The sequence below is a fragment of the Trachemys scripta genome, chromosome 3, assembly GCF_013100865.1.
Source record: "Trachemys scripta elegans isolate TJP31775 chromosome 3, CAS_Tse_1.0, whole genome shotgun sequence".
Classification (NCBI taxonomy): domain Eukaryota; kingdom Metazoa; phylum Chordata; order Testudines; family Emydidae; genus Trachemys; species Trachemys scripta.
Window position 1 is genome coordinate 63,151,072 of NC_048300.1, and position 26,379 is coordinate 63,177,450.

General features: G+C 41.4%; 2 protein-coding genes across 5 annotated transcripts in view; one reads left to right on the forward strand and one right to left on the reverse strand.

Annotated features, from left to right (window-relative positions):
- Positions 1-1,884: 1,884 nt before the first annotated feature.
- GPATCH11 (G-patch domain containing 11) lies at positions 1,885-14,062 on the reverse strand. 3 transcript variants are annotated; one of them, XM_034764938.1, is made up of 9 exons: positions 13,981-14,062; positions 12,127-12,210; positions 10,031-10,257; positions 9,040-9,081; positions 6,107-6,227; positions 5,392-5,482; positions 3,496-3,600; positions 2,452-2,533; positions 1,885-1,973 (listed from the first exon to the last, which is right to left on the reverse strand). In XM_034764938.1, exons 2-9 carry the CDS (start codon positions 12,174-12,176, stop codon positions 1,918-1,920), a joined length of 774 nt encoding a protein of 257 aa, XP_034620829.1. In that variant the 5' UTR covers positions 12,177-12,210; positions 13,981-14,062; the 3' UTR covers positions 1,885-1,917. The 3 variants fall into 3 exon arrangements, with proteins under 3 accessions (XP_034620829.1, XP_034620831.1, XP_034620830.1); XM_034764940.1 differs by lacking the exon at positions 13,981-14,062 and adding an exon at positions 13,402-13,531; XM_034764939.1 differs by lacking the exon at positions 13,981-14,062 and adding an exon at positions 13,315-13,339.
- Positions 14,063-14,065: 3 nt separating this feature from the next.
- The window catches only part of HEATR5B (HEAT repeat containing 5B), an 89,780-nt gene continuing 77,466 nt past the window's right edge, over positions 14,066-26,379 (forward strand). For both annotated transcript variants that reach the window (XM_034764932.1, XM_034764933.1), the window contains exons 1-6: positions 14,066-14,163; positions 17,580-17,748; positions 18,768-18,979; positions 20,829-20,937; positions 23,722-23,871; positions 26,199-26,370. In XM_034764932.1, the coding sequence (XP_034620823.1) occupies positions 17,623-17,748; positions 18,768-18,979; positions 20,829-20,937; positions 23,722-23,871; positions 26,199-26,370 (769 nt within the window). In that variant the 5' untranslated portion in view covers positions 14,066-14,163; positions 17,580-17,622. The remainder of the gene's footprint in view (positions 14,164-17,579; positions 17,749-18,767; positions 18,980-20,828; positions 20,938-23,721; positions 23,872-26,198; positions 26,371-26,379) is intronic.

Below are 26,379 nucleotides of genomic sequence, written 5' to 3' on the forward strand. Positions count from 1 at the left end.
CACGCTGTCCCAGAAAAGGGCAGTGGAGAGGATCCTCCAAGCTGCCTAGAGTGGCTGTGTCAACACCCAGCATGTCAGCATAAGACAGGGGTTCTCAGACTTTTGTACTGGTGACCCCTTTCACACAGCAAGCCTCTGAGTGCGACTCCCCCTTATACATTAAAAACACTTTTTAATATATTTAACACCATTATAAATGCTGGAGACAAAGTGGGGTTTGGGGTGGAGGCTGAAGCTCATGACCCCCGGAGCGGTCCCAACCCCCAGTTTGAGAACCCCTGGTATAAAACAAGCTGCAGGGCCAGAGTGAGTTCAGTTCCTTGCTGGAGCTGGAGCAGCATGGATGGTGTGTAACTGGCTGAGGGAGCTGCAGGACCTTGGACAGAGCAGTGCTGCCAGAAGCTGGGGAGAGTGAGACGGAGCCCTGAGGTCAGGCTGAAGACTGACTGGGGCCAAGGGAGGCCTTAAGAGGGTGAAGAGTCTCCAGGGAGAAAGCCCTTGCAGCAAAGCCCCCATACCAGGTATGGGCCCCAGGGAGGGCTACAGAGATATTCCAACCATGGGATAGTGGGATAGTGGGATAGGCCCCTGTTAGACTGTTTTCCCTGGAAGGGGTTTGTTTGCGTTTCACATTCAGACTGTGTGACTTGACCAGAGGACCTACCACAAACAGAGAGAGTGCAGGGACATGTACTCAGCCAAGGGGGTGCTTGTGAGACGTGAACGTGCCACGTGTTACATCTTCTTACTGGCACGTTTTTCCTTGGCAGCTGGCATGCAATAACTAAGAGGTCCTCTGCCACTTGCCCATTAAACTTCAAGATTTACGACAGTAAAGTCTCTGTTCACCACAACTGATGTGTAGGTGGTTGTCTCAGTCCAACTCTATGATGTGTCTAACACAAGCTGCTACCTGCCTTACAGTAAAAACTAATTCTTCTAGTTCAGCTCCTTTTACTGTCATCATTATGGATTTACTTCCACTAGCAGTTGCTGCTCATGGACAATGCTGCCACTGTTCAATAGGTATTGACTGAATGGAACCAAGTTGGACAAAAAGATAGTTACAAAAAGCTGTTTAATTATGAACAAAACACTTTAAAAATACCCACTAAACTGATGAAATTTAGAGTTTCTATACAAACATCCATATTTACATTAAGCAATAGAGATTGATGAAGCCAAATACTTTGTGCAAGGTGAGACCATTTTCAACCAGCAGAGTTCACATATCTGGCCGATTATGTTGACAAAAAATAAACAAGGTTCAAATCAGACATCCTACTGAAGGACAGATATTAAATGACTTGTCTAACACTGTATACTGTAAAGACTTAAAGCATGGAATAGAGGATAATCAGTTGACAGTGAATATTGGTTATGTTATGTGGGAAAGGAAGGGCAGTGTTTTTCCCCCAGGGAAGCCTTTAAAATGTTGGTTACAAAGTCAAGTACTGTCCATTTCAAATCTCTTATCTGTCCACAATCACACATATATACACACTCACAAATTTAGCAGTCTGAACCTAGGTACCTTCAACTGGTGGTGTACAGAAATCATAAACCATAACAATTTGGTGCAGTTAGCTGCCTGTCCTCTGAGGTGCAAGACTGGAATTGCAGTTTTTAGTTTGGTAGAAACCTGCAAAACTCCTGCCTGCACCTAAATTATTTAGCATTAAGTACATATGTAAATTTGTAATTCTAATTAAATAGTGAGTTCAATGACTAGCTTCACTTTTAAAAAAAATCTAAAATCTACAACTGCTTCTGTGCTTTCAAAAGTGTGCTCTGAACCTTTCAATATGTCTTTCCACCTGCAGTACTTGTGTGAATTCTTGATGTCCCATGGAGAGATTTTAAAATACTGCTGTGAATCAACAATATTTTTCCAGAGTTCCTTTTATTACAAAGATTTTAGTCGTGATCTGCTGAACTATCTCCAGGGCAGTTTGAAGATAAATCTGCAGCCTCTACAGCATAAAGGAAAAGAAGGTTAATATTTCAGATATGGGAAGAAAAGATCTATAATCTTCTAAATCTAATTTAAAAAGAGAGTGGTGGGGAGTCAGAAAAAAGGTGATGGAGAAACAGTACAAACAGATTAAGTTAATTCCAATAGTGTTGTAGTTTGAAGTTCTTATAAACTTATAAAATAGAAAGGTGGTACATGTGGGACTGATGAGGGATGTTTCAGAGGAGAATGTTACCAATTTGGCCACAAAATACTGATTCAGAGCCCAATATTGATCATTCACTAGTTCTGAAACCCAAGAAAGGAGAAATGACTGAATCCAGCCAATATATACAAGAGTTACTTTCAAGGATAACATTAGTGGCACTGGCCTCCATGGGAATTTTGCTGGGATAAGGAATAAATAAGAATTGCAGGATATGGCTCCAAATACATAACCAAAGGAAAATTATATCCAAGATGGATTTAACTCTTACCCTCATATGCTGTTCCACACCAGATACAATAAAGATGCTCTTCTCTTAAATAGGCAGTCAGGATTTGTAATTTCTCTAATACCTACATATATACATACAGAGAAATATATTTTATAGCTTTGCGTAGGAATCACAATCGAACAGTCTGGGATGGGCCCCTGGGGTGCACTGTCTTTCCTGCTAATCAATAGTTCTGGTGCTAAAAAGGGCTCACTAAGGAAAGATCACACGATACTGCAATCAAAAACATGGAAACCTTAGTACACCGTAACTGATACTACAGCAGAAGTCTCCAAATTGTGGCCTGTGGTGCGCCAATGATCTATGGCGAGCTAGCTGGTTAACGGATGTTGGCTGTTCTTTATTTTCTCCTACTGAACAACTAAAAATACCTTATTTCAAGTGAATGATGTTCCTGATGGGATTTTTTTTTATCACCCATCTCCGCCACAGACTGAGTTCATTAGAATAACAACACTAGTGGGTTCTTGAGCATAAAGGGCCTGATTTTCAAAAGTGTCTGATTTGAGGGCCCCGGTTTTTAGAGGCAATTACTCAGCATTTTCTGAAAACTAGACCCCTCAAGTGTCAAATTGGGTACCTAAAAATAAGACACCCAAAATCATGACTTTCTTGAAAATCTTGGCCCAAAGGTGAGGTAGTATTATCATTTAATTTTGCTCTTTTACTCCAAATCAGTATAATCATGCTTTATACTCCATCTAATATTATTGCAAAATCACTTTGCAAGGCAGAAAGAGAGGCCACTTATTAGAGCTTTGATATACACCTCTATCCCGATAGAACACTGTTCTCGGGAGCCAAAAAATCTTACCGCGTTATAAGTGAAACCGCGTTATATCGAACTTGCTTTGATCCGCCGGAGTGCGCAGCCCCGCCCCCCCCGGAGCACTGCTTTACTGCGTTATATCTGAATTCGTGTTATATCGGGTCGCGTTATATTGGGGTAGAGGTGTATATACACACACATGCATGTTTTACAAATGAAGACAGCTTCATACTAACTTATGTTTCAGCACTCACACTTAAGTCTGAACCTTTGTATTCATCCTTTTCTTCCTCCTCTTGATCCTTTTCTTCTTGCTCAGGTTCTGTCCAGTACCAAATCTCCTTGGGAACTTTAATATCCTTAAAAATAAAAAAAATTACAAGCAAAGTTCTCTCTGTCTCTATAGGTTTCTCCAGCAGATGCCGGATGAACACAGTTTATAATGGGACAAGTACCACTTTATAAACTTTGTTATAAATTATGATCTTGAGACACTGAAGCTTCAAGAATAGAACTGATCAAATTTAGACCACATTGGACCACAGCAAGGGCTATTTGTGGGTTTGTTGCTTTTTAAAAACAAATTTAAAGAGATGCTAAAATAAACTTCCGTGCCAGATATGCTGGTAAAGTTCAAGACTGCACAGCAAACTATTATTGTAACTTTTGTCATTGGTTCTCTTTATTGCCCATGTCCACTTTCAGAAGGCTCTTTTTATGATTTTACAGTTAAAAATCCTGAGTCTGCACATGCCCATCATTGTGAAGCTTCTCCCTCGTCTGGGATGGCAGGTGAGTAGCCTCCTCTGAGCCAGACACCGCCACCAATCTGATAACCTGACACAAGCTACCATGAGACATATAAATAGTAAATGGTCAGTAAGGCGGAAGAGGCCTTTCTAGCTGATGTCTGAAGTGTTCTTAAAAGGCTTACACACCAAAATGAATTCAGGTGGAATGTATTTCTTGTCTTTAAGCCCAAGGATGTAACTTCTGTCCCATATGAGCACTACTGGACCATGGGACACAGGCTCTTGATGGCTACTAGCAAGTTAGCAATAGGCACACACCACCCCTAAGCCCTCTGAGGATACGCTTGGTGTATCCAGCATCTGTTCCACTGGACATTCACAGAATTCCCAGATCCTCTGCTCCCAAAGGAACAGTCTACCCCTGCTTGCCAGTTACACCTTAGATCACAGCTCTGCTTAAGATACAACACTTAGATTTGTTTACAGAGAAAATATAAGTTTATTTAACAAAGATTCAAATGATAGCATGCAGAAATATTGGAAACAAAGGGTTAAATATAAAATAAAATCATAACACATGTGCCAGAGCCTAAACTTAATTAACAAGACACGCCCTTGTTTAATTAAAGTTTAGCTCACCCCAAAGTCTTCCCAGTGTTTTTCAGCAAAGACTGGCTGTGATCCTTTTTTCATAAGGCAAACACATACATGGTCAACTTACTTCCTAAATGAAGGATAATTGTGTTACCTCTGCACCCCCAGATATAGTTCCATCAGTCCGTCTTCACTTGTAAAAAGGGTAATCCCCCATACCTTGTTTTTTTCCTGTCTAGAATCTCCCCCTGGAGACTTTGCAATCACTTGATTAGTATTTTTTTCAGACTGTAGATAGGCATTCATTGTGAAGTATACATCATTCAATCTGCATATAGCCAGTCAGCCAGAAAAGTTTCTTGTTTGAAAGAAACTTGTTTAACACCGTTCGGTGACCAGCTCCAAGTCAGAAATTGTAAGAACATTATTTTCAGCACACACACACACCCCTCCTTACATATTATCCATCCATTTCATAATGATCATGATGACCAGTGTGACACAGGCTTTCAGTAGAGCTCTTACATGACATCCTTTGGCGAACTAGGATGTAGATACTAGACCCACGGGATCCCTGTAACCCTTATGCACCCTGTGCCCTCTGCCAGTTGGCACCAGAAGGTCCCTGGGTAACACAGGGCATCTCAGGGAGACAAGCATTGCCACTTCAGTCCAATAACACCCAATATTATACAAAACTGTTAAGAAGTGAAATAATATTGTTGTACATGAAGATTGAAGAATTTGTAGCCAGCTCTACACTATAAACCATCCTTCCATCCCAAAGCAGCATATTAGCCTTACCTTTTGTGTGTCTAATTGCTGACAGGCCCTCTGGCTTTTTCTAAGGTCCCCTTCTATCTTACGTTCTTCTTGTTTGCTTTTGAATCTCATTCTGTCAATAAAAAAGTAGCTAGCTACAATCAACAGGCAGATAAAAAAATTCACACATTATAGGCAAGAACTTATTGTAATGTAAAGCTAGTTGAGATTTTAGACACACCATGGTTCCCCACAACATTTGTAACTCTTTGTAATGCCTTTGTACAAGCATACAGTCCTCTGACGGGATCAGAGAAGGCCATCCTAAACAGGACCGTGCTGAAGCTTAAGAACGTCATTGTAAACTTATATGTACATATTTGTCTTCCCTGAGGAGGCTACATTTAAATAGTTTTTAAAACAGATTCCTTGTTTAAGTTGTACCGTCTAACAAATGGCAATAGGTACATTATTTTGTCTGTCCCCTGGCATCGCTAATGTCCATTGTAATTAAGGGGCACAGCAGAGGGAATTTATGTATTTTAGTTTTCATGTGTCAGACCATTTTTTCTTTTTAAATGGTTGGTAATTACCCTCCCCAGGGCCCACTCATCACACAAATGTTATTCAGAATTGATACGACATTTTGATGATAGTCAAACCCGAGGCAGCCAGTTTAAGATAAGTGTGAAACCCGGATCCTTTTTTACATTACCTGAAAATGTTTACAACAATATATGAAAATAAATCGTTTTACCTAAACTGATCTGCAGCATCTTCATCTGCTTGTTTTTTCATATGAATCTTTCTTCTGTAGTTTTCTAGCCTTTCTTCTGCTTTCCGCTTTTGTGATTCTTCATGACCAAGGCCACCTCTGCCTGTTTAAGTTCAAAACACTGTTGTGAGCAGCTGACAGACTGTGAACTCCAACAATTACTGTACTGTCATGGATGGATATAAACTGTTCAGGAAGGACAGGCAGGGCAGAAAAGGCGGTGGAGTTGCGTTGTATGTAAGAGAGCAGTATGACTGCTCAGAGCTCCGGTATGAAACTGCAGAAAAACCTGAGAGTCTCTGGATAAAGTTGAGAAGTGTGAGCAACAAGAGTGATGTTGTGGTCGGAGTCTGCTATAGACCACCAGACCAGGGGGATGAGGTGGACGAGGCTTTCTTCCGGCAACTAACAGAAGTTGCTAGATCGCAGGCCCTGGTTCTCATGGGAGACTTTAATCACCCTGATATCTGCTGGGTGAGCAATACAGCGGTGCACAGACAATCCAGGAAGTTTTTGGAAAGTGTAGGGGACAATTTCCTGTTGCAAGTGCTGGAGGAACTAACTAGGGCAGAGATTTTCTTGACCTGCTGCTCACAAACAGGGAAGAATTAGTAGGGGAAGCAAAAGTGGATGGGAACCTGGGAGGCAGTGACCATGAGATGGTTGAGTTCAGGATCCTGACACAAGGAAGGAAGGAGAGCAGCAGAATACGGACGCTGGACTTCAGGAAAGCAGACTTTGACTCCCTCAGGGAACAGATGGGCAGGATCCCTGGGAGAATAACATGAAGGGCAAAGGGGTCCAGGAGAGCTAGCTGTATTTTAAAGAATCCTTATTGCGGTTGCAGGAACAAACCATCCCAATGGGTAGAAAGAATAGTAAATATGGCAGGCGACCAGCTTGGCTAAACAGTGAAATCCTTGTTGACCTTAAATGCAAAAAATAAGCTTACAAAAAGTGGAAGATTGGACAAATGACCAGGGAGGAGTATAAAAATATTGCTCAGGCATGCAAGAGTGAAATCAGGAAGGCCAAATCGCACTTGGAGTTGCAGCTAGCAAGAGATGTTAAGAGTAACAAGAAGGGTTTCTTCAGGTATGTTAGCAACAAGAAGAAAGTCAAGGAAAGTGTGGGCCCCTTACTGAATGAGGGAGGCAACCTAGTGACAGAGGATGTGGAAAAAGCTAATGTACTCAATGCTTTTTTTGCCTCTGTCTTCACAAACAAGGTCACCTCCCAGACTGCTGGACTGGGCAGCACAGTATGGGGAGGAGGTGACCAGCCCTCCGGGGAGAAAGAAGTGGTTCGGGACTATTTAGAAAAACTGGATGAGCACAAATCCACGGGGCCAGATGCGCTGCATCCGAGGGTGCTAAAGGAGTTGGCGGATGTGATTGCAGAGCCAGTGGCCATCATCTTTGAAAACTCATGGCGATCGAGGGAGGTCCCAGATGACTGGAAAAAGGCTAATGTAGTACCCATCTTTAAAAAAGGGAAGAAGGAGGATCTGGGGAACTACAGGCCAGTCAGCCTTACCTTGGTCCGTGGAAAAATCATGGAGCAGGGCCTCAAGGAATCAATTATGAAACACTTAGAGGAGAGGAAAGTGATCAGGAACAGTCAGCATGGATTCACCAAGGGGAAGTCATGCCTGACTAACCTAATTGCCTTCTATGATGAGATAACTGGCTCTGTGGATGAGGGGAAAGCAGTGGATGTGTTATTCCTTGACTTTAGCAAAGCTTTTGATACGGTCTCCCACAGTATTCTTGCCGCCAAGTTAAAGTAGTATGGGCTGGATGAATGGACTGTAAGGTGGATAAAAAGCTGGCTAGATCGTCAGGCTCAACGGATAGTAATAAATGGCTCCATGTCTAGTTGGCAGCCGGTTTCAAGTGGAGTGCCCCAAGGGTCGGTTCTGGGGCTGGTTTTGTTTAATATCTTTATTAATGATCTGGAGGATGGTGTGGATTGCACTCTCAGCAAGTTTGCAGATGACACTAAACTGGGAGGCGTGGCAGATACACTGGAGGGTAGGGATTGGATACAGAGGGACCTAGACAAATTAGAGGATTGGGCCAAAAAAAAAAAAAAAAAACCTTGATGAGGTTCAACAAGGACAAGTGCAGAGTCCTACACTTAGGACGGAAAAATCCTATGCACTGCTACAGACTAGGGACCGAATGGCTAGGTAGCAGTTCTGCAGAAAAGGACGGAGGGGTCACAGTGGACGAGAAGCTGGATACGAGTCAACAGTGTGCCCTTGTTGCCAAGAAGGCAAACGGCATTTTGGGCTGTATAAGTAGGGGCATTGCCAGCAGATTGAGGAACGTGATCGTTCCCCTTTATTTGACATTGGTGAGGCCTCGTCTGGAGTACTGTGTCCAGTTTTGGACCCCACACTACAAGGAGGATGTGGAAAAATTGGAAAGAGTCCAGCGGAGGGCAACAAAAATGATTAGGGGTCTGGAGCACATGACTTATGAGGAGAGGCTGAGGGAACTGGGATTGTTTAGTCTCCAGAAGAGAAGAATGAGGTGGGATTTGATAGCTGCTTTCAACTACCTGAAGGGGGTTCCAAAGAGGATGGATCTAGACTGTTCTCAGTGGTAGGAGATGACAGAACAAGGAGCAATGGTCTCAAATTGCAGTTGGGGAGGTCTAGGTTGGATATTAGGAAACACTATTTCACTAAGAGGGTGGTGAAGCACTGGAATGCGTTACCTAGGGAGGTGGTGGAATCTCCTTCCTTGGAGGTTTTTAAGGCCCGGCTTGACAAAGCCCTGGCTGGGATGATTTAGTTGGGAATTGGTCCTGCTTTGAGCAGGGAGTTGGACTAGATGACCTCTTGAGGTCCCTTCCAACCCTGATATTCTATGATTCTATGATAATTAAAAGAGGTAAATATTACACACCTGTTTTAATGTTCAGAGGAATAGGCTCAACAATGCCGCCTCCTGTAGGAAAAAAGGGCAGACAGCTTATGAAGTCAGGTCTCTCCCCAAATCATAAACACAGCCTATCCAAGTATACACAAGATTTTGCCACCGAATAATTAGCTTTTATGGTAATTTTTTTTTTAACAGATGGATAAATCAAGCATCAAGGTGCACTGACAGTGGACTGGTGGATCAGGCATTCCTTATTTTCTCTGTTGAATTGTAGTGTTGCTGTGTGCTGCATTCAGGCTGCTGCCCTATACACCAAAGAAGGACAGCTTAATTTGACAGGTATAACATATTAGTAATTAATAATAATAATAATTAATAATACATTGCACCCTTCAGTAGCATCTTTCATATGAGAATCTTGAGACACTTTACAAACATTAACTAACTAAGCCTCACTATTCACTCATGGAGTGCAACATTTATTCATCCCCTAGTGATTTACTCTCGATAGATCCCAGGTGACATTTTTGCTTCACTAGGGCTCCGTGCAGAAAGGACTTAGCGTCTGTGTGCACAGATCCCTTTCCAGAATCAAGCTGTAAATTTGTGCAGATTAGAGATAGGTTCTTTAATGTTTAGAAGTTACTTGCTTGGAAGGAATACCAAAATCAAAAGGCTATGCCCTGCTACAGATCGTAAGATTTTTGTAAAACATCATCCTCATCTGAAATACCATTTAGTTAGCAGCAAGTACTGTTTCTTCCTTCTCCAATTCCCCCATATCCCTCACCCTTTTCATTTCAGAGATTTTAAGGGCTTGCTCTCACCTTCTGTGCTTTCTTCTGCTGTGCCAAGGTGACAGTTAAGAACTACCCTAACAGGCAGGAGTTCTTATAGAGGTATTCACTGAATTCATCCAGAGATAAGGTGGAACGGTATTAGTAACAGGTACCCTTTTAAACCCACATTTTGAAAAATGGGCATACATCTAAATTCTAGACGTTAACAAACTTACCACTCTTGCCAAGGGCCTGCCCACTTTTGTACCCCATCTTTTGGAGCAAAGCAAAGCCTTTGTTTTCATTTCCTAAAGCATTTTTCAACACAGTGTCACGTCTCTCTCTTTCCTCTTCTTTTAGGCTCTTTTGTCTATTTTTCTGGTTAGCTTCCCTCTGCTTTTCTTCTTTTTGAATAGCTTCTTTCACATGCCTCACCATTGGCAATCCTGGCCTGATATCCTGTCTAAGGAAAAAAATAAGTATTAATATTGTCTTTTTTTTAATTAAGAGGCAATAAATGTTTAATGGCAGCATAATCCATTACAATGAAACAGTGAGGATATAGAATCAGCTTTGTATAAGCAACCTCTAGTGCAGGGGTAATCAATTATTTTTGTCAAGGTCCAAATTTCTTGGTCAAATTTCTTTTTGTCAAGGTCCAAACTCCAGAGAAAATATATAGCTGCCACTTGAGAATGGGGAGTGACTTTAAGACTGGGGAGGCCTACATTGAAAATCTTAAGCTCTGATTTCTCCATATCTTTGAATCACTGCACTTCCATTCTAATACCCTATTTTTCAATTGCTTGTAATGGACTAAAAAATTATCGTTTGGGCAAAAACTTCTAATTCATACTATTTGTTTGTGGAAGGAATTTGAATACAATTCATTGTGCTGGTTGAACTATAATATGTGAAAACCTTTAGAAAATAGGTCCATAGTCTTTTTTTTCACTATGAAAACAAGTAACTGTTCTAAAATGGTGGCTGCTCTAGTCCATGGAAAACATAACTTTGATTTTTCTGATGTATGACTAAAATGTCAAATATAATCTGCATTAAATTTCCTTAAAAAAGAAATTAAATTATTTCCTCCATAACAATCTCCCTACAATAAGACAGGTGAAGGTCAGACATTTAAATGGAAAACCTGAAACCCACTCAATTAGACTAAAAAAGGGTTAAAAGTAGTTTCAGCTACACAACTTGTTGCTTAATCCCCCCATGCTAATTCTTGTAGCTTTACCACATCTTGCAAACATACATGCTTCACTTGAATAAGCCTTTAAATGGCTTTTAAGAATGACAATAATTATATTACTCAGTCTCTATTTGCAATTATATTACAGGATATGTTTAAACTTTTAACACAGTCAAAATGGTGTTTCCATCTGGATGTTCTCCTATCTCATATAGAACTTATCTTTTCCCATTCTCTCCTCCTCTGCAATGCAAGAGGCATATCAAAGGGGATCCCATACAGCTCAATGCAAGTGTTTGGTTGCACCTTACAGAAATACTTTTGTCTATATTAGAACTAACCAGTTTAAAAGATTAGTTCTTAAGGAAAGAATCCTTAGAAAGAGTTATTTATCCTGCCTGCTAGACTACTATACAGCTCAGATGGATTCTTTCTTGTTTAGGATCTCAGGCTACCTTGTTGATGCTGGGAAATGGCAGTTACCAGAAGAGTTTCATTAGCAGCCATCTTGCCTCATTTCCATTTCCACCTGGACATATAATGTCTCCACAACAGAACTGGTGAGGACTTGTAAGGAATACAGTGCTCCTCAACTTTTCACCTTAGCCACCTACAAATAATTTATATTTGGGAGGAGAGGCATGGTAAATGCAAAAATAAAGTTCATAGAGTGGGGGAGGTCCAATTTTTTTGAAGTAATTAGTGATCTGAGGTGCCTCGAATTTTTGGTGCTCAACCTGAGACACCTTAAAGGGTCCTCCTGATTTTCAGAAGGTACTGAGCAACCAGCTTCTGAAAACAAGACCCTTTAAAATGGCATCCAATATTTAAATTGAGGCATCCAATATCAATAGCCACTTTTGAAAAATTAGGCCTAAATTTTCATTTTGGCTAAAATACTGCTTGCTTTACTCATTTGAATCAACCCAGTGAAATCTCCCTATGACTTGTGTGAGTAATGAAAAGAGGATTTGGCCCTTAATGAGATGCCTGGAAATTGACAGAATGGTTGATTCAGGGATGACAGGCTCTTCATAAACACTAGTGAAAAACTCAACGACTAAATCCCCAAAATGATCAGTATTGTTACTGGATGTAGATGTGTATGATGTACTTAGGCAAGCTACTTACTGCACATTAATAAAAGAATCAGACATATAGTCATCTTCTTCTTCTTCCATGTTTAATACGTGTACCCTGTTCAGATCCTCTTACCTATAATGAATGAAAATATTTGATTACAGATTTTACCTTTTTAAAATGAATTGAAATGAAATAAGACTACTATTTTTGGGCTGAGATAAACTTACTGGTTCAGGTTTGCTATATTCAGTACTGGACAAGTGCCAAAAAAACACTGCTAGACTGAGGGACTGACAGCAGTTTTATTATTTGATATTTTGTGAATTACCAGGGGGTAGAAATGAACGTTTCAGTTATCATCCTTGATCTCGTCTCTTGCTCAGTATAGTTCTATGGCAGCCTCACCTGGGGGATTACTGTTGCTTTAGCAGGGTTACACTTCAAAAAAATGACTACTATGTTAGTTGCTCTGATAATGCATTTATCTAGATTTAACTTGACCCTCTTTTTCCTCGATATCCACACTTGGTATTTTTGGCTTAATTTTCTTCCATGGTTGCCCATACAGTCTACAATTCAAAGAAGCTGTACTCCTCTTTAGTTTTAAACAGTTCTTGGGCTGAATAAATATCACATGACAAATGGGTGAATCTGTATCTTTTGTGAGGTTTTAAACATCATCAGAGAATTACAATTTCTTTGTCCATACTTTTTCTGCCAGGATTGGCATCCAGGGCACTGAAAAACTAGGTATCAGGCAATTCACTCTTTATTTAATGAAGTTTAGGCTCCCGTTATTGTTCTCGCTTGATGGTCTTTGTTCGGATTTTGTGAATTTAGGCAAAATTTTCAGATCTCCTGAACTTTCTGCACCATTACCATGGAAATGACCCCTTTGGTAGATCACCTAACCTGGCAGTTACACTTACATTTTCTAATCTCAAAATTTCTTTAGCCATTCAAGCTCACAAGACAAACTGATGTTTTTTATTGGAGCATACTCTATAAAAATCAAAAGGAGTATCCATCTTAATCTTGAATTTCCTAGAAAATTGCCCTAATAAATTAAATATATTTTTGTATTTTACAGGGTCTTGATCCTGCAAATACTTAGGCAGGTGCTTAACTTACTATCCTGAGCAGTCCCACTGAAATAAAAATTTACAAAAAGTGTCACTTACGTAAAATTAAATTAAAATTAGAAGTTGGTGCAATAAAAGATATTAGCTTGCCCACCTTGTCTCTCTACGTAAAATTACAGACATATTTTTGAAGGGGGAGGGAGGAGGGCTAAGGCATGGAGTCAACATTTTCCATTTTTACCATAAACAAGACATTTTTGCAGAATTCCAGCTGTGAAAATCTGGAAGTTATAACCCTCAGAGTCTGAAAATCAGGTAAAAATAAAGCCAGTCTGATGTTCAGTGGCTTCTGCTTTGCTTCATATCTTAAGAGTTTACAACCCCCAATTACTACCTACACAACCAGTCCCCACCCCCAAAACCTCCCAGCATCCCCAGTCATCCCCCCAGTATCCCTACCACCCCACCCCAAAACCTCCCCCCCCCCCCCTCCCCAGCCACCCCACCCCCAAACCTCCCAGCAGCCCCAGGCACCCCTCCAAAACCTCCCAGCATCCCCCAGCCACCCCTCAGTATCCCCAGCCACCTCTCCCCAAAACCTCCCAGCATCCCCAGGCACCTCCCCAGTATCCCCAGCCACCTCTCCCCAAAATCTCCCACCATCCCCCAGCCACCCCTCAGTATCCCCAGCCACCCCTCCCCAAAACCTCCCACCATCCGCCAGCCACTCCCCAGTATCCTCCCCACCCCAAAACCTCCCACCATCCCCTAGCCACTCCCCAGTATCCCCAGCCACCACCCCGCTCTGCCTCTCACTCACCCCCCGCTCTCTCTCTCTCTCTCTCGGGCTCTGTCCTGCGCACTCTCTGCTCAGGCGCTTCCTAGGTCCCGGGCTGCGCCTGCGCCTGCGCCTGCGCCCGACCCGGCTCTTCCTGCCGCTGGAGGGGACCCGGTGCGCTGCTGTCACGGGTCCGTCGGGCTCTGCTGGGGCCGCTGCTTGCGGGTGAGTGCGGGCCGGGGGCTCGGCTGCACCCGGGGAGCTGCTATGAGAGGGGGGCGGGGAGGAGCGGCCGGGGGGCGGTGGGTGCCTGGTGCCCGCGGTCCGGGGGCAGGAAGACGCTGCTGGGAAGGGGGTAGCGGACAGGGCCGCCCACCCCCGCGGCCCTAAATCCTGCCTCGAGCCCCGGAGAGCTTGAGGCGGGCCTGGTCGGTGCCAATGACAGATGCGGGGCGCGTTTGCGAGCTTGGCCCTGCGTGCGGGGCTCGCTGAGCGCCTGGCCCGGTGGCAGGGCTCCAGCAGCGGCTGGCGATGAAACTCACCAGAGCCGGTAGCACCGGAGATGGCGCTTCCCAATGGGTGGAGTGGCCCTGCAGAGGTGGCATATGGTGCCACGGGGCTGGCACCTGATAGCGCAGGGATGGCGGACCTGGAGTGTAGCATGGCTCTGCGGCAATGTTGTGGGGCCTGTGTGTGTTGTATCCTAGGATTTGTGGTTTCCAGGGCTTGTACCTCCATATTCAGGATGAAGGCTGCTGCATCATACCACTCCATAAGCAACAGTTGGTTTGTTGAATGAACTGACTACCTGTATTAATAAGGACAGGGGATATGTGTTTATATATTTAATGGTATGGAGCACCATGTTGGGACTAAACAATAATAAACAAGATTTACTCCTGTATACCTGGGTGTTTCTGTGGTCCCTATCTCTGTAGTATCTGAGGGCCCAGATGTTAATTAATTTATCCTCGTACCACCCCTGTAAGGAAGTATTATACTTATTTTACAGATGGGGAACCCAAGGCATAGGCAGAGTAAATGACTTGTTTAAGGGTCACTCAACAAGTTAGTGGCAGAGCTGGGAATAGAATTTGGATGTCCTTATTCCATCTCCACTGTTCTAAAACTACCAGACGACGTTCCCACTTTCAACTATATACTGGTCTCAAATAATGCATATACATTCAGAATGCTGCTGCAAAGATCATTTTCTTAGCCTGTTACATTGACCATGTCACCCCTCTCTTTCTCCCACTGGCTCCCCTTCTCTGTCACATCCAACATAAACTGTTTGTCTTCCCTTTCAAGGCTAGCTGCAGTAATTCCCCACCCTACCTATCATCTCTCATTTGCTGTTGAGCTACTGGTGCTCATTTCCGATCAGCCACGGTGCCAGCCTCCATTGCCTGCTTGCTTGTTTGAAAACTTAACACCTTCATTGTTCCTCCTCTGCTGCCCCTCATGCTTGGGAGGAGCACCCTATGAACATTCACAAAGCTACCTCATTATTCACCTTGACATCCCTCCACAAGAGTCTCTTCTGCCATGATGCCTACAAAATAGCTTGACAAAAAGTAATTGTCACAGGGGAATCATCATGGAATGGGGGTATTACTGGTGGAATTCTTCAGGGATCAGTAGTAGGCCTGATGCTATTCATTATTTTTATCAATCATCTAGAAGTAAGTATAAAGTCAGTTAGGATAAAATTAGCAGATGATACAAAGATTGGGAGAATAGTAAATAACGATGAGGACAGGGCAATCATACAGTGTGATCTGAATTGTTTGATAAACGGGGCCCAGTCAAACAGAACACATTTTAATATAGTCAAATGAAAAGTCATATACCTACAAAATGAGGGACTGTATCCTGGAAAGAAGTGACTCTGAAAAGAATTTAGTGGTCGTATTGGACAAACAATTCAACATGAGTTCCTTGTGCAATGCTGTGGCAAAAAGGGATAATGTGATCTTTGGATGTGTCAACTGAGGGTAGTGAGTAGGGGTAGGAAACTGATTTTACCTCTGTGTACACTGCACACAGTTCTTGTGTCCACATTTTTAAAAAGGATATTGAAAAATTGGAGAGAATGCAGAGAAGAGCCACAAAAATGATTGCAGGTCTGGAGAAAATGCCTATTTAGCTTATCAAAAAAGAATCAAGAGGTAACTTGATTATGGTGGATAGGTACCAGCACAGGGAGAAAATACCAGCTATTAAAAGGCTCTTTAATTTAGCAGTGAAAGGAATAACAAGAACCACAGTCAGGAGCTGTAGCCAAACAATTTCAAATGAGAAATAAGACAGAGATTTTTAACAGTGAGGATGATTAACTGTTGGATCAAGACTACATGCCTTTCTGAAAGATATATTTTTGTCAGACACAAGTTATTGGACTCAATAGAGGAGTAACTGGATGAAATTCTATGGTCTGTGACATAGAGATCAGATTAGATGATCTAATGGGCCCTTCTGGCCTTAAAATCTATGAATCTGGCCTTAAAATCTATGAAACATATCAGAAATAATGACAGGTTTCTGTGATGAGAATCCTAATTTATACATTTTAATAGGATTAATGCACATTTCTTCCATTTAATTTCCCTGCTTTTTATCTTTAAGGACAAAAAAGGAGAAGGGAATAAGAGAAATAGAAAAGTAGGAAAAAAGTAAAAAGTATAGGGTCTGCAGAGTACTTCTCTCTGGGTTTGTAAATTGCCTGGTATGTGGATGATGTTACACTTGGTGAAATGCATGTTTCATACAACTATATTGCTCTAGTTCTATGAAACACAATTTTTGGAGTATGTACTTTGTACAGGAGATCCCTTCAACCGAAGGGGTAAGGGCATCCTGGATCTCCTCACAAATCAAAGAGAAGCTCCCCAGACTCCTTTACACAAGGTCCATAGAGTATTCTTCTACATGGTATCCAGTACCTTGGAGAGGTTAAAGGGATAAGTAAGATCTCGGAGGGGAAGGGAAGGGAAGGGAAGTAGTCTCTCCTGACTGGTAACTTTCTTTTTTTCTCTTTACTACTTTTTTACAGGGACCTCAACATTATTCTTTGCCAGGCAGAAAAACCTCTGAAATCCTGAAGCTGTCTGTACTTTGTTTTTGACATTTAAGGTCCCTATACCTCAAATACATATGCATGTGCTTAATCTTAAGCATGTGACTAGTCCCATTAGGTATGTCTACAGAGCCCGTGCTAATGAGCCTTGCAGCCTGGGTTGGCAGACTTGGGCTTGCGCTAGACAGTTCTTTGAAGTTGTGGCTCGGGCTCACTCCGGCTCTGGAGCTCATCCCCCTTCCTAGGCTTCAGAGCTTGAGCACCAGCCCAAGCTGCAAGTTCGAAGAGTTCACACCGATTTTTAGAGCTCTAGCATGAGCCCTGCAAGCCCAATTCTGTTAACCCAGGTTGAGAAGCTCACTGTTGCAGGCTGTATAGATGTACCCATTGACTTCTCTGAGACTACTTAATTAAAACAAGCATATATGTATGCAGGATTGGGGTCTGATATTGTAGTCTGTATTTAAAATGCAGTTCTGCTCTGAAAACTAATTTGCATTAAATAAAAAATATTGTAGCAAAGCTTTTTATTGCTTTACATTGTACATTAACTGTATTTTAGAGACAACACTGGAGTCTACAGTGAAGTCAGAGTTTAAATAAAGATGGAGCTGGCTCATAGTTTGTTGCTAAATGAAGAAGCTTTGGCTCAAATCACAGAAGCAAAGAGGCCGGTCTTTATTTTTGAATGGTTGCGATTTCTGGATAAAGTGCTTGTAGCTGCCAACAAGGTAACTTTATTTCTCCCTCTTCATTTCTCTTTCTAAAAATATCATGTTAATTTCATACTCATGAAAAGGTACCTGATGGACATCCATAACAGTGGCAGTAGGATCTGGCAGTCAACCTTCAGAGTGACTGTAAGTAGGAAGTAGGCCCCTGTGTAAATCACGATTTCATGTCGTGTACTGAAATCATGAAAAACCTCCAACCGTGATCTTTTTTTAAAAAAGGTAACAGGAAAACTGTCTACAAGAAAGTCTGTAATACTAAAAAAAAAAAATTACCTTAGCTAGTCAATTTCAAGGACAGGATGACTTTTTTCCAAATAGTGTTAGTCAATTTCAAAGATGGAATGACACCTTGGTATTGACTGACATTACTTGTGAAATTCATTCTGTTCTTGAAATTGACTAATGTTACTTGTAAAACTAATTCCATGCAAACTTCATAAAGTTCAGTAATTTGCCATTTACACTATCCTGAATGTTCTAAAACAAAATAATTTGTGCTTTACACAGGGCCCTAACTAACTATAAGTGCATATATAAACTTTCAACTGTATCTTGTAGTTTTGTAAATACCTGTGCTTATTCATTTACTTGTTGTTGCTTGTGCTCAGTCTGAAATTATAGATTTACAAACTACAATACTTAGTAGGATCTACAGTTCTTCAGTAATATGTATACCTTGGAAAGTTTAGCTCGTCTTTTCAAGTGCGGGACCTTTTAATGATGAGGAAAAAGAGGTGAAAAATGGCAAAGGAGGACAGTCCTGGGAGCTTAAAGGACCCTCTGTGAAGTAATATTGTATTAATAAATTATATATGATAGAAACAGTAAGAACTCAGCAATAGCAACCATTTGTATATTTCCATTTAGCATTTGTATGTGCAGGTGTTGAGTATAGTATAGAGTATTTTAGATTGAAACATAAAACATCTCCCTCAAGGTTTGTGGAAACTGGTAGAAATGTTGAATTACGTATGAATGGAAAGACTATAATAACATAAATTTTGTTCCTTTAACAGACAGATGTCAAGGAAAAACAAAAGAAGCTTGTGGAACAGCTAACTGGACTCATCAGCAGTTCCCCTGGGCCACCCACACGTAAATTACTGGCCAAAAATCTTGCGGCTCTTTATAGCATTGGCGATACATTTACTGTCTTTCAGACACTTGATAAGTGTAATGACATTATCAAGAATAAAGATGATACTGCTGCCTATTTACCGACCAAACTGTAAGTAAAATGTTGCCTTAAGAGGGGGAATGTTTGTTATAAATTAAGTATTTCATATCTCTACATTAATCTGTATTTGTGTATCATATACATATGTATATATAATATAAAAATAAATGAGACATAACAAGAGCAGGATTGGGAGTGTGGAGGGAAGGATTTAGAGCTAACAGATTCATGTGGTTGTCTGGAGTTGAAGAGTCTTTCTTCCAGGTAAGGAAATGTCTTCTACTCTGGGCTAATTTTTACATGTTTATGTCATCCAGAGGAAAGCTAATGCCTGACAAAATAACAAATGGACAAATTCCTCTACTTGGAATTTCTCAAATATTTACAGGCACATTCTGATTCCCAAATTAAAAGGGGCAAGGAACCTTGCAGGCTAAACCCTAACATGGACTTCATATTTCAAGAGATAATTGTTAATGTTAGGTACTCTTCAGAAAGAGTGTTCACTGTTTGTTTGTATTCATCTACTGTACAGTATGTCTCTCTTGAATAAATAATCTCTGTGCTCTGTGTGTGTTTAGCTTCAGCTCACATTTCAGGTATCCTAGCACAGTGTCTCTCAACCGTTTTGATAACAGCGACTGGCTTGCTGCCTTCCTAAACTGTGTCAGGGAGATCTCAGGGACCGCCGCTGGTCCAAGGACTGGTCGTTGAGAAACACTGTCCTAGCAGTCTCACTGGTAGGAAATACTAGTTAAGGTTGTAAAACCATTTTTGTTATAACCCTTTGTTTTTACATACTCAACTGTCTGAAATATTGATCCTTTGAGCTGAAACTCTCCTTGCTTGATTTATGCCTTTTTTATGAGAAATGTTGAGTAGAACAGTTTTTATTATGAATTCCCAAACATATTACTTTCCCCGCTTAAAGAATATCCCAACAGCCTTTTTTCCCCATTCAGGTTATTCAAAAACAGCTGAACTTTGAAATGGCAGACTTTTTATATAAGGTGTCCTTGGTGAGGAGTTATGTGCTTTGATAAGTTTGAAATGAACAGCTGGCTGGATAATATGCTATCAGTGATTGAAAAATTATTGTTGAGCATTCTCAGTTGTATATGTTTAAAAACTTTAAGCTAAGAAAGCCTTGTCATACCAGTTTACACATTCTCAGGAGTCTGGGATGCACAGGAGCTGCTTCTGTCAAGCTGCTGCTGGAACTATTTATATGTCTAATTGAAACACAAAATTGCTTAAAATCCTTTCTGCCTCAACTCTCCTCTTTTCCCGTTCCAGAAGAATGAAACAAAACAAACCCCCCACTCCAACGAACCAAGTTATTCTAGTACCTGAACATCAGGAAAAGGAAAAATGCGGGTGCAAAAAATTGACTGGCCCAGTGATTTTAGTGTATCTAAATTGAACTGCATTGTACACATTTTGAGTTTTTTTAATGTAAAAAAACCCAACAACAAAATGTCTATCTTTTTTCAGTTGTCGGGGCACGTATATCAAAGCGTAAGGAACGTACTGCTGACCTTTAACAGTTTTCTGCTGTCTGGCTGAAGACCATTTTCTGCAACCATTTAAAGCCTTAATCCTGCAAAGATTTAATTATATGCTTAATTTTACACAGGATTAGGGCCTAAGGAAAAAATCCTGCCAATGGATCAAACCCCATATAGTTGATCACTCTATTTTCACTATCTAGGTTGAGTGAAATATAGAGTAAACAACCAACATAACCACTGAATAATAAATAGATTTTAGTAATAGAAAATGATTAACAGACGGTACATTTAAAAAATAAATTTCCTTATCTCCTAGTCTGATGCTTTCCATTTAAATTGTATGTTAAACTTTGACAAAGAGGTTTCTAAGGGACATCTTGTCTTTGTAGGGCTGCAGTGGCATGTGTTGGAGCTTTTTATGAAAAAATGGGCAGGATGCTGGGCAGTTCTTTTCCAGAAACAGTTAATAATCTCTTAAAGTCTCTGAAAAGTGCAGAGGTAAGTTACAGGGGCATTTTAGGTCTACGCATTTAGGGATTTTTTTAAAAGCCAAAACTATATAAGTTAAAATGTCTTCACGGCTTTTCACTGAACTGGGCAAACAGATACTGTCTTTATGGTTCATATCAGTATAAAGGTATACATATAGTTGTACTATGTAAGTGGCTTAAAATTTTGGCATGTGAATATTATAGCAGTCACTTAGTTGTGATTGCAACTGTTAAAGTTGCAAAATGGTTTCAAATACTGTTATAGTCCTTTTAACAGGGTGCTGGTCCTGCGTCACATGTACATGTCCTTGCACCCTGGTTCAATGCTCAGTCCTTTAAGACTGAGGGGACTGAGTTCAGGGAGCACATGACAAGAGTCCTGTGATTCTAAGACCATGTCTACACTACAAAATTAAGTCAACCTAACTTATGTTGGCATATAGCCGCCACAGTAATTACAAGCTTTGCTCCTTGTGTTGGCAGTGCATGTCCTTACCAGGAGCACTTGTACTGATTGTACTGTCAATATGGGATGGCTTCTTAAAGCCAGTAACAGTTGATATAAGCAACATAGTGTCTACCTAACTACATTAACAATGATTCTACACCTTTCATGAAGGTGGAGTTATTAAGTTGATGTAGTGGGGCAATTACGTCGGCGGGAGCAAAATTTTAGTGTAGATGCTTACATAGGTCGACGTAAGTTGCCTTGCGTCGACCTAACTCTGTAGTGTAGACACTCCTAAGTTGCAAGCAGCAGCTGCTGTAAACAGGCAGTCTACCCTATTATTGAGAACCCAGCATCAGGGAAGGACGTGGGAAAGGCTCTCCATAGCAGACAGGAAGGGCTATCTTCCTGGAGAAGCAGGGCCGGCTTTAGCAGGTGTCGTGCCCCCTCCGCCCTGACTCCGCCCCCTCCCTGCCCCATTGGATCCCTCCCCAAATCCCCGCCCTGGCCTCGCGTCTTCCCCAAGCCTGCTGCATTCCTCCTCCTCACCCCTCCCTCCCAGGCTTGCGCTGATCAGCTGTATGGCGGCGCAAGCGCTGGAGGGAGGGGGGAGAAGCAGGACGTGGCTTTTTTTTTTTTCTTTTTTTTCCGCTCCGCCGGCAGCCCTGGATGTTGCAGGGCCCTCTTAGGCGCGGGGCCCCATTCGGGGAATCAGCCGAATCGGCTTAAAGCCGGCCCTGTGGAATAGGATGTATCCTCTCCCCTTTCCAGCTGGCAGATAGTGGAAAAGTATCTATTCTCAAGTGTTTTGTATGTATTTGAACCTTTGTGTCTTTTGTTGATTAGTAAACCTGACCCTGAAGAAAGGGATTTGGACCTAAGCCTGAGTACATAGGGTTTATTTGGACCGTGCTGGCTACTGAATCTGCCCCCTGGCAAACAGTCTTGTATTGAGTTGGACTTGCAGAAAAAAACTTTTCAACTGAGGCTATTGAGTTTGCTGTCATAATATTTTTTGGGGGGTAGTGGGAGAGAAATTTGAGCTCATTTTGTTGAACTCTTTTTGAGTTTTTACATGTTTAACAAACACCGTTTCCTAGTCTTACAGCTATTTAGTTTTCATGAAAAACACAGAACAAAATAGACAGTCTCCACCAGCGTTCCCTCTAATTTTTCCCACCCATGTGCAAAATGAATTTTGTTATGTGCACCAATGTGAAGGTGATGTGTGACACATCACAGGTTGAGGGGCGGGCTAGGTGGAGGCCGGGGGAGGTGAGCCCCTCTCCCAGCAGGTTCCCTAGGTGCCTGTGCAGCAGTAAATAGGCTGCTGCGCGGCCACGCAGCTTACAGGGAACTTAGGTCCCTGCCCCAAAGAGCTTACAGTTTAAGTGGAAATATTCCATGTGCTCATTGAGGATTAGTAATTTAGCTAGACTCCAAAAAAAAAAAAAAAAAAAAATTGATTTCACAGTTGTCATAGACTGAAGTTTGTATACTGAATGTGCCAAGTACAAAATTACACATTTAAGAAAGATGCATATGTGTGCAGCTAGTTAAATGTGTATTGGCAGGTTGAAAGCTTTGTGGATGGAGCTTATGAACTATGTAAAACCAAATAGTTCTAGATTCTCCCTCCCCCATTTTTTCCTTGTTAATATAGCTGAGAAATAAAATGCAAAAAATTAAACTAGAAGATTGAATCCAACATTAAGATTTCACAATTACAATAGCAACGGCTACATGTGTACTATTTTCTATTCCTGTTTCATATTGAAAGCATACATGCTGGACCTAAGGGTGCGGGGGGTGCTGCAGAACCCTTTGGCTTGAAGTGGTTTACATCATATACAGAGCTTACAATCTGATTCAATGGTTCCCAGCACCCCCATTTTACAAAGTGTTCCAGCACCCCTGATTGAAAGTGCACTTTTATGCATATGTTTATTACTATACATATAGCCAGTGCTTGAAGTAGATTGAAACAGCAGAGGGAGGTCTCGCTACACCAGCCAGGAAGGACAGGGGGTTCTTGCTATACTTTGAGCATACACATGTGCCATATGGCCTATAACAACTGAGACCATTTTACATACTTAAATGTAGCATTTGCAACTACATGAACACTACACAATAATTTCATGGTATTTGTTCAGTCTCTAGCTATCTTAAGTGGTTTTATTGAATTGATGAGTTTGTATCATCTATGCACACCAATATATACTGCTACAAAAAGAGCAGGTGATACAACTATAATGCTGATATTTGGGGTACAAATAACTATGAAGAGCTGTTGATTGTGAATTGCTTTTTTTACCCTTTGCTTTCTTTTCACGTACGCAGTCTCAGGGCCGAAGTGAAATATTAATGAGTTTACAGAAAGTTCTAAATGGACTGGGTGGTGCAGCAGCTTCATGCCACCGTGATATTTATAAGAATGCACGATCTCTGCTGACGGATAGATCTATGGCTGTACGATGTGCAGTAGCTAAGGTAGGTAAATTTTGTATAAGGTTTAAAAATCCAATATTCTTTGTGCTCTGGATGCTAGGTTCCTTGTAGTTGGGCTTGCTGCCTGTTCTTTATTGTATAGTGTGGTATATTTCTGAAATCATAGCACTTGATGCTATTTGAATATAAAATTGGTAGCCACAAAGTGAGTTATAGGGAAAATGGCAGTTTTTGCTTTTGAGTTTATACTGATGATTTTCAGTCTGGAGGAATAAGGACAGAGGTGAAAGTGGGTGGCGTACCGGTAAGAAGTGGCTGCCGGTACCGGCCCGTACACAGCTGACGTTAAAGCGCCCCCCCCCCCCCCCCCCCCGAAAGGGGGGGGGGGGGGGGGGAAAGGGGGGGGCCCCGGCCCCCCCCCCGTACACAGCTGATAAAACCCCCCCCCCCCCCCCGGCCGCTAACGGGGGGAAGGAGGAGGAAAAGGGGCAGCTGCCCCAGGGCCCAGCGACTTAAAAGGCCGCCGTTGCAGTGGCTGGAGCCCGAGGCCCTTTAAATCACCGCTGGAGCCCCAGGCGGCGCAGGCCAGGCAGTGTGGAAAGGCTGGCTGGGGGAGGCTGACCCGCAGCTCCGCCCCCATACCAGTAAGTCTTTTATAGTACTTTCACCCCTGAATAAGGAGGTCGTTGTTGTGAGGAATATTTGTTCACTGTGCCATGGTGCCTTTTCTGTACTTCCATAAACTCTGATGTTTGTGTATTTATGTTAGATTGTAATTAATGTGATAAATAACAATCCACTTATTTTTTTGTTTAGCGGTACATAATTAGTGGTGCTGGGGGAAAAGCTGCCTTTTTTTGTGCGTGTGAGAATCTGTCTTTCTAAAGTTGTATCCCAGAATTATAGGAATTACACGTACAGAATTGATCTCTACAGTACACTTCTTAGTGCCTTGTCCAGTCTAGCTTTAAATGTTCCAAGTAACTGGGATTCTACCTCTTCCCTTAAGAGACTATTCCACTTTTTAATAGATCAACAGGTTAATTTTTTTTCCTGATCGTTCCTGATATTCAGCTACTTTTTTTAAATTGTATCTTTCTATACTTTTGTTCCATCTTAAATTCCTGTCCTCTGATGTTTACATCCTACAAATATTTATATATTTATTAATTAATTGGCCTCTCAGAGTTGGTAAGACAACTCCCACCTGTTTATGCTCTCTGTATGTGTGTATATATATCTCCTCAATATATGTTCCATTCTATATGCATCCGAAGAAGTGGGCTGTAGTCCACGAAAGCTTATGCTCTAATAAATTTGTTAGTCTCTAAGGTGCCACAAGTACTCCTGTTCTTCTTTTTGCAAATATTTATTGATTGTTTTCAGGTCGCTCTTTTATTGTTTCTTGATCAAGATACCCTATTTATAAATAATTCTTTTAATCTTTCCTCAAAAGCTAGTCTCTCCAGTTTTAGTAATTTAAAACAAGGCACTCAAGGTGTATTTTTGGGAATAATGCTGCACAGACAGATAGATGAAGCAGATGATCTACTAGGTCTTTTTTCTGCTCTCTAAATCTAAGTTGGAGATAAGAAATTAAATTTCAGTTTAACTTTCGCATATTCCAACATCCAAACTTATTTACATATGTATGTTTGGAGTTCTAGATTTTACCGCAATCTTCGGACAAGAACCATTCCTACAGTTGTACAATACTTGTTAAAGCCAGATATATATCATGCAGCATATTAATTTTTCACTAGAAAACTTTGTTTGACAAAATTACTCCAAATCAACAATGAAAACACACAAAAAGAACTAGTACAAGCTTTGCCCACAGACTGGTGGAGAATATGGATGAGGTGGAGAGTTACACAAATTCTCAGCAAGAAGTCAGTCTGAGATGTTAAAATCTCACTAGACTGGGGAGACTGTACACATTATGGATCTTGACATGTAGAATAGGATAATATTTCTTCCTAGAAGGCCTGAAGAGGGCCTCTGTCAGCTATGACTAGACAGTCTGCTCAGTTTAGAGTATCAGAGGTCCTTCGACTATTGGATCTGTCTTCATCTCTTAGGTGTCCCTTACAGTCTTGTACACAAAGGAGGCTGAAAGTGTCATTTACTTCAGATATTTCAAGGTTGGTTGAGTATATTAAAACAAAAGAGGTCCATAGTCCCATGGTTTTTCTTCAGTGGTTATTCCAGCCAAGTTATCTGGGCTTTAATGAGAGAGACAAAAACAAAAAGCCAATCCGAAGGGGTCCATATTAACATGTCTGCCAAATAAACCTAATGCATAGGCTTAATGACAGAAGGGAAAAAGTAGGTTGTAGTAGTATTCAATAATTCTTATTTTCCTACAGTGCCTACTGGAACTACAAAATGAAGCTGTATTTATGTGGACTGCTGAGCTAGAAAATGTAGCAACACTCTGCTTTAAAGCTCTGGAAAACTCAAATTATGGTGTACGAGTTGCAGTGTCGAAGCTTTTGGGGACAGTCATGGCTACAGCGTTGATACCAAAACAAGCAACAGGTATTGCAT